Source organism: Zalophus californianus, chromosome 15, assembly GCF_009762305.2.
Source record: "Zalophus californianus isolate mZalCal1 chromosome 15, mZalCal1.pri.v2, whole genome shotgun sequence".
In the NCBI taxonomy this organism is placed as follows: Eukaryota; Metazoa; Chordata; class Mammalia; order Carnivora; family Otariidae; genus Zalophus; species Zalophus californianus.
In genome coordinates, this window is record NC_045609.1 from 35,579,450 (window position 1) to 35,597,905 (window position 18,456).

The 18,456-nt window shown below is 38.9% G+C and overlaps 1 protein-coding gene across 5 annotated transcripts in view; it reads left to right on the forward strand.

The window, feature by feature from the left end:
- The first annotated feature begins 1,147 nt into the window (after positions 1–1,147).
- The window catches only part of SAMD8 (sterile alpha motif domain containing 8), a 45,520-nt gene continuing 28,211 nt past the window's right edge, over positions 1,148–18,456 (forward strand). For 2 of the 5 annotated variants that reach the window (XM_027596138.1, XM_027596137.1), the window contains exon 1: positions 1,148–1,489. In XM_027596138.1, coding sequence (XP_027451939.1) covers positions 1,316–1,489 — 174 coding nt within the window. In that variant the 5' untranslated portion in view covers positions 1,148–1,315. The remainder of the gene's footprint in view (positions 1,490–18,456) is intronic. The other 3 variants (XM_027596136.1, XM_027596139.1, XM_027596135.1) reach the window with 2 other exon arrangements.

Genomic DNA, 18,456 nt, shown 5'->3' on the forward strand with positions numbered 1-18,456 from the left:
GGTTTCAACAATGAATGATTAAAAAAAAAGCTCTGCAGGTCTGGGTGGGCCACATACTGGGTGGGAACCATATGGCTGCTGAGTGAGCCTGTGGATTATGTGGCTCATGGGGGAAGTTTCCTGCATTGTAGAGTCAGAGAAATGTGGAGAGGAGGCATGGAGGATTTCATCTAAAGGATGCTCACGGGGTTTGTGGGGGAAGGTTTGAACAATGGTTCTATAATTAAAATAGCTGATTTCTCAAAAGAGAAGGCTGAAATGGGCCATGTATATCAAAGTGGGGAGAAGGGAAGTGAATGTTGCCCTAGACCTTCTGAAGAGCCAAAGCGACTGTCATCAGAAACATTTTTGGGGTAGAGATTCCCCTGCTTACAAGGGCTTTTATCCCCACAACAGAAACTGAGAAAGGTCTATATCTGTCCTTCTGTCAGAGCTAGTTACCTGCAGAAGAGGTAAGATGACTTGCCCACTCTCAGGTGACTTCATGAAGGCCCTGATGGGATGGAAGGAGTATGAGCTGCAGTGGGAAGGCTCCCAGCTGCCCCCGGTCTTGAGTCCAGCTTGAGGGTAAGGGCTACACCAGGGGATCCAGTGGGAGAAGTATGCACTCATGTCCACTCTAGAACCTGTCTCCACCCCATCAGAGCCATTGAAGTCAGCCCTGCACTTGATGAGGAAGACGGTCAAGGAGGGGTTGGAGCCCAGGTCACAGGTCGTTTGGGACTTGGCTTATGCCAATTCTAGGCCTGGGTTGGGGACTTTCCGATAATAGAGAGGAGCACAGATTCTGAAGTTAGACAGATTTAAGTAGGAATACTGGCTTTAGGACATATTAACTGCGGTACCTCAAGCAGGTTACTTGGCCCTTCTGTGTTATAACACCCTTCAGAGTTGGCACAAAGATTAAGTGAGATATTTATATAGCATTTGGAATAAGGACTGTCAGAAAGTAAGGGGGCAATAAATGGTAACAATGATCATCGGATGCTGGCTCTTACGGAGGAGCTGGCTCCCTCCAAAGGAATTAGGTAACCTCTTCTTGCTCCCATACCTCATCTACTAATCTCATAAGCCCCCGGCCATCTTCACCAGCCCGGTACTTTCTCCCACTTTGGCTCTGGGGCTGACGCATGCGCTCTCGGGTTTCCTCGCTGCGGTTTTCCTTCCCTCGCCCATCTTGAATCCCGCGACCCTTCCGGTTTGGGCCCCGCCCCCGCCCGTATGGCTCCGCCTCGCGCCCATAGGGCCCCTCCTCCCGAAGCAGTTCCGGTTCGGATTCCAGTGGCTGCGGGAGCGGCAGAGACTAGCCCAAGCGATGCCTGCGCGCAGCCGCCACCGCCCCCGCCTCCACTCCGGCTCGCCTCCCCGGCCTCCGCCTCCGCCGCTCGAGGCGCTTCACTCTGGCCAGGCCCGGAGGGCCGGTGATTGCGACGGCGGTTCGGACGCCGACTCGGAGGTGGGTCGGGGAAGCCCGACTCGGACCGCGGAGGTGAGCGGGAGCAGTGCCTGAGGAGAGGGGAGTTAGGGGGGCGCCCGCAGCCGAGGATGAGTTGGGAGTCAGGGGCGGAGCCGGGCCGCCTAGGACTGGGATCCGGAGGGGCCACAGGAGACGGTTGAGGGAGCCGGGGGAGTCTGCTCTAGAATGGAATCTGTGGGAAATGGAGGCTGTTGAGCCGAGGGCCTGAGGGGGGTGACGATGGCTGGAGGCTGAGGGGCGAGGGTAGTGGGAGACCTGAGGGAGAGGTGGCTTTGAAGAGGCAAGGGCTTGGAGGGTATTGGAAGCCGAGTAGTGAGGGAAGCAGATGCAAGGGGTTCCGCGGGAATGAGGGGCCGGAGGAAGGGATGCTCTGGGATTTGGCGGTGGGGGCGAGGGATGGGGAGAGCCAGGACCACAGTCGCTATTATGGCCTGGCGAGAGAGACGGGACCGGGTTGTGACGGAGGAGGTAGCTGACCGAAGGTGTGGGGCGGGGGGCAGGTTTGCCAATTAGGAGAAGGATTTAGGTTTGTTTGGAAGAGGGAGGGGCTGTCTGTTAGGAAGTCGTCTGACCTGAAGGGCCAGAAAAAGAGAAATGGGGTCAAGAAAGAAAAGGAGCCCTTGGGGATCTAATTCAAGGCTTTGGCATTTTCACAGGTGTCTTTGAAAGCGCCGAAGATCACTAGGGTAATATGCTTGGATTGTGGGGCTTTCTCGTTTGTGGACAGTGGATCCTTTTTCCTTTTAAGAATCTGGGGCAGTGTTGAACACTGATTTGCCGCAACGGCTGGGGGAAAGTGGTAAAAAGCAAGTGATGTTTGGAAAAGATAGTGAAAGGAGTGATTCTGACAATAAAGATATCATTTGGGTTTCTTCTAACAGTAATAGTGTGGGTTTTTTCTTTGTATCGTTTTTCTTAAAGTTTACTTTAGATATCAGACAAGTTTAGATCTTTAAGAAAAAAGATTTAATACGTTACCTTTAAATTTAAAAAAGCAAAACAAGAATTTGGACACTTAGGTTTTACAGAAACTCCGTATTGACTGGTTACACTTTGACAACTTGAGTTGACACATGTATTTACTACAGGACAAAAATATGGTCAGTGCAGGTGTCTGGTTAGAAGAGTTTATAAAACTACAGTTGACCCTTGAACAACAGGGGTTTAGAAGCATGCAGTCATAATCCCCTATAACTTTTGACTCTCCAAAAACTTAGCTAATGGCCTGTTGACCAGGAGCCTTACTGATAACATAAACAGTTAACACATTTTATAAGTTATGTGTATTATGTATTCTTATAATAAAGTAACCTAGAGCAAAGAAAATGTTAAGAAAATCGTATGGAAGAGAAAATACATTTACAGGACTGTACTGTATTTATTTTTAAAAAATTGGCATATACGTGGACCCGTACAATTCAAACCCTGTTGTTCAAGGGTCAGCTGTATATGTGAAATCACCACAGTCCAGGTATACCAGCTCTTTCTCTCACTCATATCTCCAGGATTGGGGTCTCTTGAAAATTGAAGGGGTACTTTTGACAAGTTTGCAGGACCAATATTAATGCAATTTTGCATATATTGTATGAATAATATTTTTAATAGAGTGATCTAGAAAAATAAGAATAGAGGGTGCGTGTAGTAGGCAGTAAACAGAACTGGGATAGGTGGGTACATAGATACCTTTTACAGAAGACATAGTACTGAAACAATAATTGTGCATTGCAATACTTACATTCACTTTAGTAGAAATAAGTTCGTTTCCTCTTATAATTGTTAAATTGTAACATGGCTTCAGGAAGTCTTTAGCTGTGTTTCATAAGATTACTTTTATAACTTTTTATTTGGTTATACATTTTGCAAATTTGTTGGCCATTTTTAATCAAGTGTTTCTTCTCTAAACAGGCATCTACTGTTTAATCTTCATGCAGTGAAAATGTACTGATTGCAAAATCTTTTAAATATTAGTTTATGTGTGTAGACTGTGTCATATTGTCAGTGAACTAGCAATTATTTCTTCAAAGGAGAGATAAATTCTCTTTCCTTTAACTGTTGTCAAAAGATTAACTCCCTTTTCTCTAATTTAATACAAATGATCTTTAGTTGGAAGTTACGTAGTATTACTGTTATGTTTCTGCTTAACCGACACCAGATTGAGATTCTCTAAAGACCATGTCTTCATACTTAGCTCTAAATAAAAGTCTCAGCATTTAAAAATTTATGGAATTGAACTGAAATAGAACTCTCTATTAAGGTTACATCTTAATATTACTATGAAATTAAGTAAACCATTAAATGGAGTTGTACAATTAATATATTAGCATGCCTAATAGTTATTTTTGTTTCCCTTCGACAGTTCTCACACTTAGTTGTAAAGAAAATCAGTTTTGTGCTTGAGCAGTTTCCCTAAGACAAGAAGAAGCCATCATGACCACAATGGCAGAATGTGCAGATATACTTAGATAAATCAGTTTTGATTTCAGTAGTACTCTCCATTCTGTAAAGACTCTCTAATTCACATTGCACAACTACTTGTAAACATTCTTATTTTGTTAACCACTAAATCTTCACTGCTTTTTCAAAACTTTGCCATAGCTGATTTAGAGACATTTTCGTGGCTTTTTTGAGAATTGAAGTTTGAACATTGTTTTTGAGAAGTTGTTGTATCACAGATGTTCTAATGAATATTATTGTTATTTTGTCTTATAAGAATGACCATATGAATTAGATATTCTTTGAAAATTCTTACCTCCAGGCCTGATGGATATGAAGTTAATAGTAGTGTGAATCTAACATGGCCATTAATCATGACAGTGATTCTTACTTTAGGTCTTACTGTCCTCTTAGCTTTGAGAAGTCCATAAGTTAACAAAAATTGGAGAGCGTGAACCAGGCTCTCTTGGAGATCAATTCAGTGTTTACGTGATGCTTCTGTCACTGGTTCGTAATTTGTTACATGAGTATTGGGATATGGATTTGTGACAGACTTGTGGTGTCAATATTCCTCCCCCTATGTATACAGCACCATCATCACTGGATCTTAAGCCTGACCCCTTCTAGCTAACTCTAGACTTCATGCCTCCATATTGAAATGTTCTGTTACTTCACTACACACTGGGTCCTCCCAGTAATAAAATCACTTCAGTACAGAATGTAACATGAGTTTATCTTTGTTCTTGCTTAGGACAGTAGAAACTGGGAAAACTTGTTTTACAATAGTTTAATTGTTAACAGTTTAATCACAGTGTTTCACAGAACAGTTTTTTATCCTATGTACCTCAAAGAGGTGTTGTGAAGTCAGTGACCTATATTTATATTTGTCTCAAATTTTTATAGTAGGTTTAGTTAAGCATTTGAATTGTGGCAGTGGTCAAGAGAGGTACTAATGTATCTATTATCTTGATGCTTTGTTCTCTTAAAATTCTTGACCGGTAAGACATTCTAGTAGGAGATGAGAACCATGAATTCTACTAATTTTGGGTCTTCTTATAAGTGAAACTGTATCACTGAGTTATTGGAAATGCCTGCAAATTAATGGTAGTTTGAGACTAAATTAAATCAATGTCAGTTTCATCAATATAATATTGTCATAAAAGTCAAAGATTGCCAGAACCATACATTAAATTTGGGGCCCGAGTCCGGTATATTTTCACAATATTGTAATAGATTTTGAAATCTTGAGCCAGTTTCTCCTTTTCCATTATGTTGATTTGATTTGAAGGTGTAGCATATTTAAAAATAAAGATTTTACTAATCAATATGTCAAACCACTAGCCTTTCTAAATATCATTTTAGTGATTAGAATAAGAACTAGAATTTTATATGCTTCTTTGCTGGTGTATTTCTTTGTACTGGCATACAGCCAGATCAAGAACCCTTCATCAAATTTACTACTAAATTTTCATCACTGTGTAAAAACTTTTACTGTAACTGAGGATTTAAACTGGGCAGTGTTATCTATTAGATTCTTATTCGTTGTGCTGAGACGGTTTTGAATGTGATATAGAATTAGGTGCAACCTGCTAGTGGGAGTCTTAGTCTAAAGGCAAGTTGGAGCCAGAAAAAGTTTGTGTTCTTTGGTATACATGACTTTTTAAAAAAAAATTTTTTTTAAGATTTTATTTATTTATTTGACAGAGAGAGACACAGCGAGAGAGAGAGCACAAGCAGGGGGAGTGGGAGAGGGAGAAGCAGGCTTCCCACCGAGCAGGGACCCTGATGTGGGGCTCGATCCCAGGACCCTGGGATCATGACCTGAGCTGAAGGCAGACGCTTAACGACTGAACCACCCAGGCGCCCCTTTTTTTTTACATAGTGTAGTAAGAGTGCATGGTCCAGGCAGCAAAAAATATCTGAGAACTGAAGTACAGCCTTTCTTCAAATGTGCTACCCCAAACTCTACTGCTTAAAAGTGGAACATAACAAAACAGTAGAGAATCACTGCTAGAGTTTCAAAAATTAATGGTCGAAATTGGTTCAGGGTCTTTGTAACTGTCTTGTAATTATAGAAGATTTCATAGATGTTTTGGAAACAATGCTCTGTTTCCAAAAAAGTAAACTATTTTTAGATAAATATAAAGAGACAATAATAGTTTTGTGTTTACTCAATGAAAAGATTTTAATTTAGAATTAAAGAAAATAAAAATGAGATTAGAAAAAACTTCATAGTCCTAAATACTACAGACTGCAGAGTTAAATGCCCAAAGTAAACTTTGTCCTTCTACATTATAGTTTAGGCTTTTTACTTTCATAAAAATTAATTTTGTGCTCTGGTTTATGGATCTGCAGACTGGTATGATTTATCTCTGTTGTGTGCATTATAATTAAGCTTTATTAGGTAAAATTAGACTTCAGCTTATTTTAGTGTGGGTTCAATTATTATTTTTTTTAAAGATTTTATTTATTTATTCATGAGAGACAGAGGGAGAGAGAAAGAGAGAGAGAAGCAGAGGGAGAAGCAGGCTCCCAAGGAGCAGGGAGCCCGATGCGGGACTCGATCCCAGGACCCTGGGATCATGACCTGAGCCGAAGGCAGATGCTTAACCATCTGAGCCACCCAGGCGCCCAGTGTGACTTCAATTATAATGTATAATTGCCTGAAGGGGAATATATTAACATTAACTTTATATAATTTTTAAAAATCTCTTCCCCCTTTTTTTCTCTTGAGATGTGGATATTATTTTTTAGGTTTTATACATCACTTGAAAATTATAATTTTTAAAAATTTTACTGTAGGGGAGGCACCTGGGTGGCTCAGTTGGTTGGATGACTGCCTTCAGCTCGGGTCATGATCCCAGGGTACTGGGATCGAGCTCCGCGTTGGGCTCCCTCCTCAGCAGGGGAGTCTGCTTCTCCCACTCCCCCTGCTCGTGTTCTCCCTCTCACTCACTCTTTCTCTCTCTCAAATAAATAAAGAAATAAAAAGAGTTGGACACTTAAAAATAAAATTTTACTGTAGGGGTGCCTGGGTCACTCAGTTGGTTAAGCATCTGACTTCATCTCTCATCATGGATTGGGCCCCACATTGCGGGGTCTGCTTGTCCCTCTGCCCCTCCCCAGGCTTGTGCTCTCTCCCACCCCCCCAAATAAATAAAATCTTAAAAAAAAATAGAAAATAAAAATTTTACTGTATACCAAATCAGTAACAACTTTCAAAAATAGCACATTTTATATTTATAAATCAAGTTTCATCAGTTCTAAATTCCTTTAGGGGCATTTTAATGTATGATTTTTAAAGATAGTGTATGTTTTTTAAAGAAGATAATTGCTTCAGGCTGTACTCTAGTATTTTAGAGTACACATGACCAAGTGAAACCACAAGGAAAATCTAGCATATTTAAAACCATTGTCACTATATGAACCTAGACATTGTTTCTATAAGACACACAGAAAGTAAAGTTTTCATTTTCCTGATATATCCTTTGTGGGTTTTTTTGTTTTGTTTTGTTTTTTTAGATTTATTTATGTATTTATTTTAGAGCACACGGGGAGGGGCAGAGGGAGAGGGAGAGAATCTCAAGCAGACTCCTCAACTGAGCACAGAGTGCAGGAGGGGCTCAATCCCACATCCCTGAGATGGCTACCAGAGCTGAAATTAAGAGTTGAACACTTAACCAACTGAGCCACCTGCGTGCTCCTGTTGATACATCCTTTGTATTCTAAAGATTGCATAATAAATTAGAAACACATAACCAAATTATGTGTTTGCATAATTAAAACCGGCAGGATAGTTTGTGTCTTTCCAGTTACTAGTACCTGTCACTTGAGGGAATTTTCCCAATTTCTTCCCAAATTGTTAAAGTATAGAATACTTTTTTTTTTTTAAGATTTTATTTGTCAGCACAAGCAGGGGGAGCTGCAGGCAGAGGGAGAACCAGGTTCCCCACTGAGTAAGAAGCCTGATATGGGCTCGATCCCAGGACCCCGGGATCATGACCTAAGCCAAAGGCAAAGGTTTAACTGGCTGAGTCACCCAAGCATCCCTAAGATTTTATTTTTAAGTAATCGCTACACCCAATGTGGGGCTCAAACCTACAGCCCTGAGATCAATAGTCACATGCTCCACTGACAGAACCAGCCAGGTACCCCTAGAAGTACTTGTAGATATCAACAATAATCAGTTGCATCAACCTATAACATTTTTTTAGAGGTTGTTATGCTCTTGTTGAAATATTTTTATTAAGTTAAACTTGGTATTAAATTAGTTTATATGAGGAACTCCTGTTGAGTTGAATTCTACTCTGATTAACTGGAATCACTGTTGTTATTTTGGTTTTTTGTTTATGTTATTTTATTACACTGTTGATTCCCTAAAAGGTAATTCCACCTTGAGCAAAACCTTTATAAGACTTTACAATTGTTTTCGAATACTCAAAATTATTTCATATTAACCCAAAGATTTCAAAAGTTAAGAGTGGGTTTGACTATTAATTATAGATGACTGTCCTAATGATTTAATTTCAGGCCTAGGGCAACACTAGCAGAAAGAGGAGTTGATGAGGATGGCAATACTAGCTTACATTTACTGAGCAGTTTGTATTTGCCAAGCATTATTATAAGTGCATTACGTGTATTAATTCCAGGTAATCTTAACAAGGCTATGGAGTAAGAACTAATATTCTCTTCATTCTCTTCCAGAGCCAGCATTCTTAACTGCTATGCTTTCCGGGTTTTATATCAAATTCTGTTGCAGAATAGCTGTCTGAAATTTATTTAACTTTGAAGCCTTTCTTGTTTCTGAAGAATTATACTAGATCTTTCAGATCATTCCTAATTCTACCATTTTAAGAATTCTGTCATCCTGATTTACAAAACATTATATGTTTAATGTTTCTAATTAGATTCTGTTTGTAATCTCTTGGTCTCAAAGTATAAAGGTTAAGTCATTTTCTAAAGTCATACTGTTAATGGGTGATGGAGCTGGATATATAATCAGATGTTCTTTTGGACTTCTTGGTCTTGTTAGTTGCCTCAGTATTTCTTACCTTTTATTTAGTGTGTATATGCATACATGGGTTAATAGTTGAATTTAATTGATTTTTTAAATTTTCTATTCATATCTATTTGTGTGATGTGCTTCAAACAGTTGAGAAGTAATATTGTTTTCATTTTCTTTTTTTTTTAAGATTTTATTTACCTATTTGAGAGAGTGAGCAAGAGAGAAAGAGAGAGAGTGCATTAGCAGGGAGAGGAGTAGAGGGAGAGGGAGAAGCAGACTCCCAGCTGAACAGGGAGCCCAATGCAGGGCTCAGTCCTGGAACTCCGGGATCATGACCCAAGCCTAAGGCAGATGCCCAACCGACTGAACCACCCAAGCACCCCTTGTTGTCATTTTCTTGAATCTTTTCCCTTTGGATATCAAGTATTACATGCTCATTGTATAAAATTTAGGAATTTTAGAAATATTTAAGGTAGAGAGTGAAAGAGTTCACTGGAGGAGTAACTATTAATAGTTGGACGTTTTACTTATTTAAAGATATATATATAGGCTACATGTACTATTTTTTAGGACATTTTGCTCCTTTAAAAGTTTTTTCAGCTTTAATTTTGAAATAATTAGATTCACAGGAAGTTGTGTAGATAGTACAGAGAGATCCCACTTACCCTTCACTCAAGTTACCTCACTAGTTATATCTTACATTGTTATAGTACAGTATCAAGACCAGGAAATTGACATTGGTTCAAAATGTGTTTATAGTTGTGTGTCATTTTATCATGAGTAGATTTGTTTAACCATTGTACCAATCAAGATATAGAGGGGTGCCTGGCTGGCTCAGTTGGAAGAGCATGTACCTCTTGATCTCCAGGTTGTGAGTTCGAGTCCCACGTCGGGTGTAGAGATTACTTAAATAAATAAATTTAAAAACTTAAAAAGCCTAAATTTTTTTGAAACATATAAAATTATTCCATCACTATAAAGATCTCCCTTGGGTTAACCTCCACACCCCTGATACACACTCTTTCTAACTTATGGCAACCTCTAATCTGTTTTCTACCTACATTATTTTATCATTTGAGGATGTTATAAAGGGAATCATACTGTATGTGACAATTTGAGATTGACTTTTTTCACTTAGCACAATGCCCTTGAGTCCCATCGATTGTGTGTATCCATGGTTTATTAATTTTTATTGCTGAGTATTCCATGATATGGATGTGCCACAGTTTCACAGTTTAACTGTTTACATATTGTGAGATATTTTGTTTTTATACACATTTCAGCTATGACAAGTAATGAAGCTAGGGACATTTGTATACAGGTTTTGTGTGAACCTTAGTTTTCATTTCTCTGGGATAAATGCCCAGGAGTAGGAGTACAGTTGCTAGGCTGTATGGTAAGTGTATGCTCAGTTTTTAAAGAAATTGCCAAACTATCATCCAGCATGGCTGTACAATTTTACTTTCCCCCAGCAGTGTGTAAGAGGTCCAGTTTCTCTGCATCCTTGATAACATTCCATATTGGCCCAGTTTATTTTAGCAGTTCAATAGGTGTGTAGTGATACCTCACCATGGTCTTAATTTGCATTTCCCTAGCAGCTAATGATGCTGAACATCTTTTCATGTACTTCTCTGCCATTCATATATCCTGTTTATTTTTTTTAAAGATTTTATTTATTTGTCAGATACACAGGTACGTGAGTGCACACAAGCAGGGGGAGTGACAGACAGAGGGAGAGGGAGAAGCAGGCTCCCCAATGAGCAGGGAGCCCAACGCAGGAGTCGATCCCAGGACCCTGCGATCATGACCTGAGCCAAAGGCAGACTCTTAACCGACTGAGCCACCCAGGCGTCCCTCATATATCCTCTTTGATGACAGGCCTATTTATGTCTTTTGTCCATTTTTTCATTGGATTTTTTGTTTTTTTACTGTTGAATTTTGGGAATTCTTTATATGTTATAGATATGGGTCCTTTCTCAGGTGTGTGGTTTGTCCAGGGAGTAATAGGGGAAAGTATGTCTACTCCATCTTCCCACAAGCAGAAGTCTACATATGCTGTTTTGTTTTGTTTTTTTAAAGATTTTATTTACTTATTTGACAGAGACACAGTGAGAGAGGGAACACAAGCCGGGGGAGTGGGAGAGGGAGAAGCAGGCTCCCTGCTTAACAACTGAGCCACCCAGGCGCCCCTACATGTGCTGGTTTTAAAAACGTATTTGTCAGTAAGAGTGTAATCACTGCCATTTTTTCATCTCCTGTAGTATTTCCTTCATCTCTTGCATCATTTTTCATCATTTCATTATCATTTTCATCTCTTGCATCATCATTTTTCATCATCATTTTTTAGAAGCTGTTTCCTTCAGTCTGTTAAATACTTTTATGCTAGCTTCAGTCCTCACAATCTGTTTTACACTTTTCTGACAATTATTCTCTGTAAAGCACATGCATTATGTGATCCTCTTGTTCAAGAATCTCTAGTGTCTAGGGGCGCCTGGGTGGCTTAGTCGTTGGGCGTCTGCCTTCGGCTCAGGTCATGATCCCAGGGTCCTGGGATTGAGCCCCGCATCGGGCTCCCTGCTCAGCCAGGAAGCCTGCTTCTCCCTCTCCCACTCCCCCTGCTTGTGTTCCCTCTCTTGCTCTCTCTCTCTCTGTTAAATAAATAAAATCTTAAAAAAAAGAATCTCTCGTGTCTATAGAATGTCCTGAACTTGACAATTAAAGGTTTCCATGATCTAGCCCCAATTTATATATGTATATTTTTTAACATTTTAGTTATTTATTTGACAGAGAGAGAGAGCAAGTGCGCTTACATACAGGGGAGTGGCAGGCAAAGGGAGAGGGAGAAGCAGTCTCCCCACAGAGCAGGGGAAGCCCGATGTGGGACTCAATCCCAGGACTCCGAGATTATGCATGACCTGAGCCGAAGGCAGTCGCTTAACCAACTGAGCCACCCAGGCGCCCCCAATTTCTGTTTTCAACTTAATATTCCAGTACTCCCTTATGCCCTTTGAACACTAATGGTTCTCCATTTTTTTTTGTCTTCATACCCTTGTTCATGCAGTTTTCCTCTACTAGTGTACTTGTATTTCTCCATCTCTATCCACAGTTCCATCTCTCCTTAAAGGCTCAGCTCAGATGTCACTTCCAAGAACTCTTCTGATCTTACCAACTGGAAATAACTTCTCTTTTACAACTCTCTTAACTTTCCAATTTTTTAAACGTTTCATTAAGTAAACTGCTTTGTTATGTTTTATGGATTAAGCGAGCTAATAATGTATATAAAGAACTAGCAGCTGTAATTGATTTTACCATTTTAAAAAATGACTTTCTTTAATATCCCTTTCTAGATTAAAATCATTGAGGGCAGGCTCTGTTTCAGATTCATCTAGGTAAGTGCCACTTGCCTAGTGCAATACCCTTCACATGGTATGTGCACAATAAATATTTAATAGGTGAGCAAACATAACATGAGGGCATTTTAATACTGTCTTTATCCCCAATGCCTTATTACTTGACATTTGCATATAGCAGACAGTAAATGTTTGAGACTGAACAGTGTAAAATTTGTGATTCAAAAAGCTTCCATCAAAAAAAAAAAAGCTTTCATCATTAGGCAGTCTCATTTATGTAATCTTTATGTATTGTAACTGAAAACCTTTGATAAATTCCTCTGCTGATAACTAGAAAATATTTAATATTTATGAGATTCAATCCCTACAGAAGTACAAGAGCCTTCAGCTTATGTGAGATGGTGTGGTGTAGTGAGTAAGAACATGGACTTTGAAATGAGATTGCCTGGGTTGAAAACTTGTCTGTAGTAGTTACTAGTACACATTTATCTTGGCAAGTTATTTAATCCATCTGCTTCAGTTATCGCATCTGTAAAGTGAGGAAGATAATAATACCTACTTTATATGGTTGTGAGAATTATTTGAGCATACAAGTAAAACACTTTGAACACTTCCTGGCATTTAGTAAAGTCTTAAGACGTTAGCTGATCTAATTATTGCCTCTTGTTACTTCCTGAAAATGCACTGAACACAGGTCAGAGTTTAGAGTGTGTGATTTAGGATATAGATACAGAGATTACTTAAAAATAAAGTCTTAAAAAAAAAAAAGATAAAACAGGTCCAGTCAGGCAGAGTCCCCAAAGCAACTAGGCAAAGATCAAGCAGGAATTATTATTGCTATTATTATTATTGTTATTATTAAATGAAATCACATGTGAAATAACCCTGGACGGTATCTGACCTGTAATAGATATTCATAAATGTTAGTTTCCTTCTATTAGCTCGCTCTTTCCCCCCTCATTTTACAGATTAGGTATTTAGATGCCACAAAGTTTAGTCACCTAAAGTGTTAATATTAATGAAATTAAGCTCCAAGAATTTTGACAACCAATTCGCTGCTGCTCTTCACCATATCATGCTGCTTTTCCTTAAAGCTAAAGGACGGGTTGAAAATAAAGCTATTAAATCCTACCAGGGACTTATAGATTTAAAAAAATATTTATTATAGTATTTTTAAGCATTCTTACTATATTTTGAAGACTTATTTCCTTATAATTATCAGAAATATATAAATTGTGGATAAATTTGATCAGTTATTTAAAAATAATAAAAATTTTCAGGGCACCTGGATGGCTCAGTGGTTAAGCATCTGACTCTCGGTTTTGGCGCAGGTCATGATCTCATGGGTCATGAGATCAAGCCCTGGGGGATCCCTGCTCAATGAGGAGTCTGCTTAAAGATTCTCTCCCTCTGCCGCTCCCCTGCTCGCTCTTTCCCGCACTCTCTCTCAAATAAATGTCTTTAAAAAAAATAAAATAATAAAAATTCTCCGTTTTCTGAGTATTAGGTTTTGGTATTATAAACAGACTCTAAAGAATTATTTTTAGTGTAAAATAAATGCAATTTTTCTTAATACATATCAGCAGTCAACCCTAGAGTGTGATACTTCTTTACCAGCAGTTCTATGTATATGTTTAACTGTTTTATTCAGTTGTATCATTTAGATTATAATATAGGAGAGACAGCTACTCAACACGAAATCAACATATAATGGATAAAATAAGATGTGTGTGAAGGGACTTGAAAGATTAAATGTTAGCCAAGCCAGAAATAGAAGAACAAGCAGAATTAGATTGGATGCTCATATAGTGCTTCAGAATCACTTGGGGAGCTTTTAAAAAATGCAGATGTGAAGCTTCTGTCCCCTCAGAGATTCTGATCCAATTGTTCTGGGGTGGGGCATGGGCAGTAGAACAGGCATGTTTTTAAACTTTTTATTTTAAACAGATTATTCTAATGTGTAGCCAGGTTGAAAACCATTGTATATATCAATTCCTTGGAGCATAGGCAAAGGAGGAGTCAAAGGCTTTTTTTAAGATTGATTGATTGATTGATTGATTGATTTATCAGAGAGAGAAAGGGAAAGAGCACAGGCAGGGGGAACAGCAGGCAGAGGGAGAAGCAGGTTCCCCACTGAGAGGGAGTCCTTGATCCCAGGACCCTGAGATCAAGAGTCACATGCTCTTCCAACTGAGCCAGCCAGGTACCCTAACTTTTTTAGTGTCTTTTGAGATAATCATGTGGTTTCCCTGTTTTAGCTTATTAATATGGTGAATTATTTCAATTCTCAAGTGTTAAACTAACTTTGCATTCCTGGGATAAATACCACTTGGTTATGATGTATTAATTCTTTTTTAAATATTGTTGGATTTGATTGCCTAAGATTTGTTTAAAATTTTTGCATCTATAATTGCATCTATAATTTTGCATCTGTAATTCTTAAAGGGCTATCAGGCTATAGTTTTATTTTCTTCTTGTGCTGTCTTTGCCTGGTTTTGGTATTAGGGTAATACTGGCCTTATGGAATGAATTCAGAAATATTCTCTCCTTGGGGCATATGGGTGACTCAGTCAGTTAAAAATCTGACCCTTGATTTCAGCTCAGGTCATGATCTCAGGATGGTAAAATCATTTCCCATGTTAGGATTCTCTCTCTCCCTCTCCCTCTGCCCCCTTCCCCTCCCTCAAAGAAAGGAAGGAAGGAAGGAAAAAAGAAAGGAAAGAGAAGAAAAGAAAAAAGAAAAGAAAGAGGGAAAGATTGGTTCTCTCCTTTTCTGGAAGAAAGGAAAAAATGATATTTCTTGTATTTCATTTTGAATAATTCCTATTGTTATGTCTTCAAGTTTATTATTCTTATCTTTTTACAGATAAGAATCAGCTGTTAATCCCATCCAGCATATTTTTCATTACATATATTGTAATTTCATCTTTAGAAGTTAGAATTGAATGTTCTTTGTGTCCATGTCTAATTTTTTGAACATATGTAATAGAGTTCTTATAACTTAATTTCCTTGTCTGCTAATTCTATTATTTGTATTAGTTTTGGGTCAATTTTGGCTGATTGGTTTTCTATTCATTATGGGTGAATTTTCCTACTTTACATGTCTGGTAATCTTTGATTGGATCCCAGATATTACAGATTTTATCTGGTGCTGAATACTTTTGTATTCCTAGTAATGTTCTTGAACTTTGTTGTGGGAGGTAAATTACTGGAAAACAATTTGATCCTTTTGGATCTTGCTTTTAAGATTTGTTTGGCTGGACCAGAGACATGTTCATTCTAGGGCAGGGTTTCTCAATATCAGCACTATAACATTTGGATCAGTTAATTCTTTGTTGTGAAGGGCTATGCTGTGCTTTGTAAAATGTCTAACAGCAACCTTTAGGTGACCCCCCCAGTTGTGACAACCAATAATGTCTCCAGAAATTGCCAAATGTGGGGAGGGGTGGCAAATTGCCCCCAATTGAATAACTCCTGCTTTAGGATTCATTTTGTCTCACTGCTATGACAAGATCTTCCTGTGTGCTTTACCCAATGCCCCATGGATTGTGAGATTTTTTTTTTTTTTCCAGTCTGGCTGTTTGGGGTAGGCACTTTTATTGGTCTTATGTATATACTGGATGTCGTTGCCCCCTAATCTTTCTGGGTCGTTCTTTTTTCTGTCCTGTTTTGTTTCCTCATGTATATGTGATGATCAGTAATCAGCTGCATATTCAAGGGGAGAGTCTGCAGATCTCTGGGGTTCTGTTTTAGTCTTTTTTAGTTACTATAACAAAATTACTGTAGACTGAGTGGCTTAAACAAAACACACTTATTTCTCACAGTTCTGGAGCCTGAGGAGTCCAAGATCAAAGCCCAGTAGATTTGGTGTCTGGTGAAGGCCTGCCTCCTGCTTCATAGTCATCTTCTAGCTCTGTCTTTAAATGGTGGAAGGGGTGATAAAACTCTCTGGGATATCTCATATAAGGGAACTAATCCCATTTATGGGGGTTCTGCCTCATGACCCAATCACCTCCTAATTGTGGGCTAGGATATCATCATGAATTTTGGGGAGACACAAACATTCAGTCCTTAACAAGTTCTCTCTCTGCATCTTTCTCCTCTCCAGTATTCTATTTCATGAACACTTAGCCACCTGGATCTCCTGAGAATCTCAGCTCCATCTCCTCAACTCAGCAAGTCTGCCAGGCCTCACCCATTTTGTGTCCTGTGCGACACATCACTTGGAAACTCTCAAGGCAGGGGCACCTGGGTGGCTCAGTTGTTAGGTGCCTGCCTTCGGCTCGAGTCCTGATCCCAGGATCCTGGGATGGAGCTCCACATCGGGCTCCCTGCTCAGTGGGAAGCTTGCTTCTCCCTCTCCCATTCCCCCTGCTTGTGTTCCTACTCTCTGTGTTTCTCTCTGTCAAATAAATAAAAAAATCTTTTATATATCTATATCTATATAGATATATAAAAGAAAAGAAAGAAACCCTCAAGGCAGTAAGCTGGGGCAGTAGGGCTCACTTTGTTTCCCATCTTTCAGGGATCTTTTTTGTCCAATGCCCAATGTCTTGAAGCTGGTTTTTCTCCCCCCATAATATTTTGTCTATTATTTGGTTGTTTGAGGTGGGTGGGTAAATTTGGTCCCTCTTACTATATCTTGGTCAGAAACAGAGTCTCTTTAACTGATAATTTATTCATATTAATTATTGATTAAAGTTTAAAGTGTTCTGGGGCGCCTGGGTGGCTCAGTCGGTTAAGCGTCTCGCTCTTGATTTTGGCTCAGGTCATGATCTCAGGGTCATGAGATAGAGTCCTGCATCAGGCTCTGCGCTGGGCATGGAACTTGCTTGGGATTCTTTCCCTCTCCTTCTGCACCTCCCCCAAAAAAAAAAAAAAAAAAAAAAAAAAAAAGCTGAAAGTGTTTTTAAAAACTTACCTAATTTCTTCATTTTTTGGATTTGTATGAAACTTCAAAGTCTCCTGTTTCAGGTAGTTTCTATGGCACAACAGAAGTATTAAATCGGCCCTAAAGCCTTTTATCATCTTTTTAATACACCTCTTTAGAGCAGGTTTTCACAGTGTTAGCTAAATATGGGTCTCTAACTATATGTAGTAGCATACAATTAAAGGACACGTCCTGACCTGATGAAGCACATTAGCGGAGTGTGTCATGTTTTTAGGGCATTGCCACAGCAGGCTCAAAGACTTCCAGAAAGCTTCCTTGTGTAACTCATATTTTCTAGCAGCTAAAACACCAGTTTCAAAGCCTGTTTGTTAGCCTGATTGTTAGCCTGATTGAGGGTGTAGAGAACTGGTGATATAAGACGGGGGGAAAAAACTATAAGAGAGAAGATCATTTTGAGCAGTGTATGAGACAAAACCATACTGAAGGATAATGCTACAAGGATGGGAGTGACTTGGAACCCATTGGTGGTAAGCTGTTTAAGAAAGGAGAAAGGCAGCAGAATAGAAAATAAAATGACAGAAGAAATCTGGCCTTTTTGTATGTGAGATGAGCTTCCCAAATTTGCTACATTGTTACTGCTACAGGGTTTGTAGCATGTGCTTGTTGGATATTCAAAGATGAAGTAATTTATTCAGAGCATATCTTGGGAAAAAGATGTATGTAGTGGGTGGGATGAAACCATCTGGGTATATATATGAACTAAAACAGCAAAATGATATTTTAATGGAATTTTATATATGTAATAACTTATATAAATGATATACATATATACATATAGTATGTATAAAATTTAGTGTTAAACTGCATAAAACGTGTAATTCCTTGGCCTTAGGGATGGCAATGTAGCTAGAAAGAGCTGAGTAAGAGAGACTTCTTGTAGCTCTACAGTATATAAGAATTAGCCTTTTAAAACACAGATCCTTATAGGTGGATGTGCTGTTAATTTCCTCAGACTGAAAAGCTGTTGTGGATTGATAATATGAAAAACTCTGTTTGGAAACAAAATATGATTTAAGGCTTCCAAAAACTAGGATTGCTTTTTAGCAATTAAGAAATATTTAGTGAGTGTTTCTTGCTGGCTGAGTATTTCTGATGGTGTAAGTGGTGCTCATGTAGTTAACTATCTGCCTTTTTCAAGTGATCATGAGTCTTCGTGGCAAGAGTTTGTGTGGATAGGGGAAGAAAGTAGGACAGTAGCAGTTTTTCACTTTTTTCAGCATAAGTAAGCATAGAAGGTTTT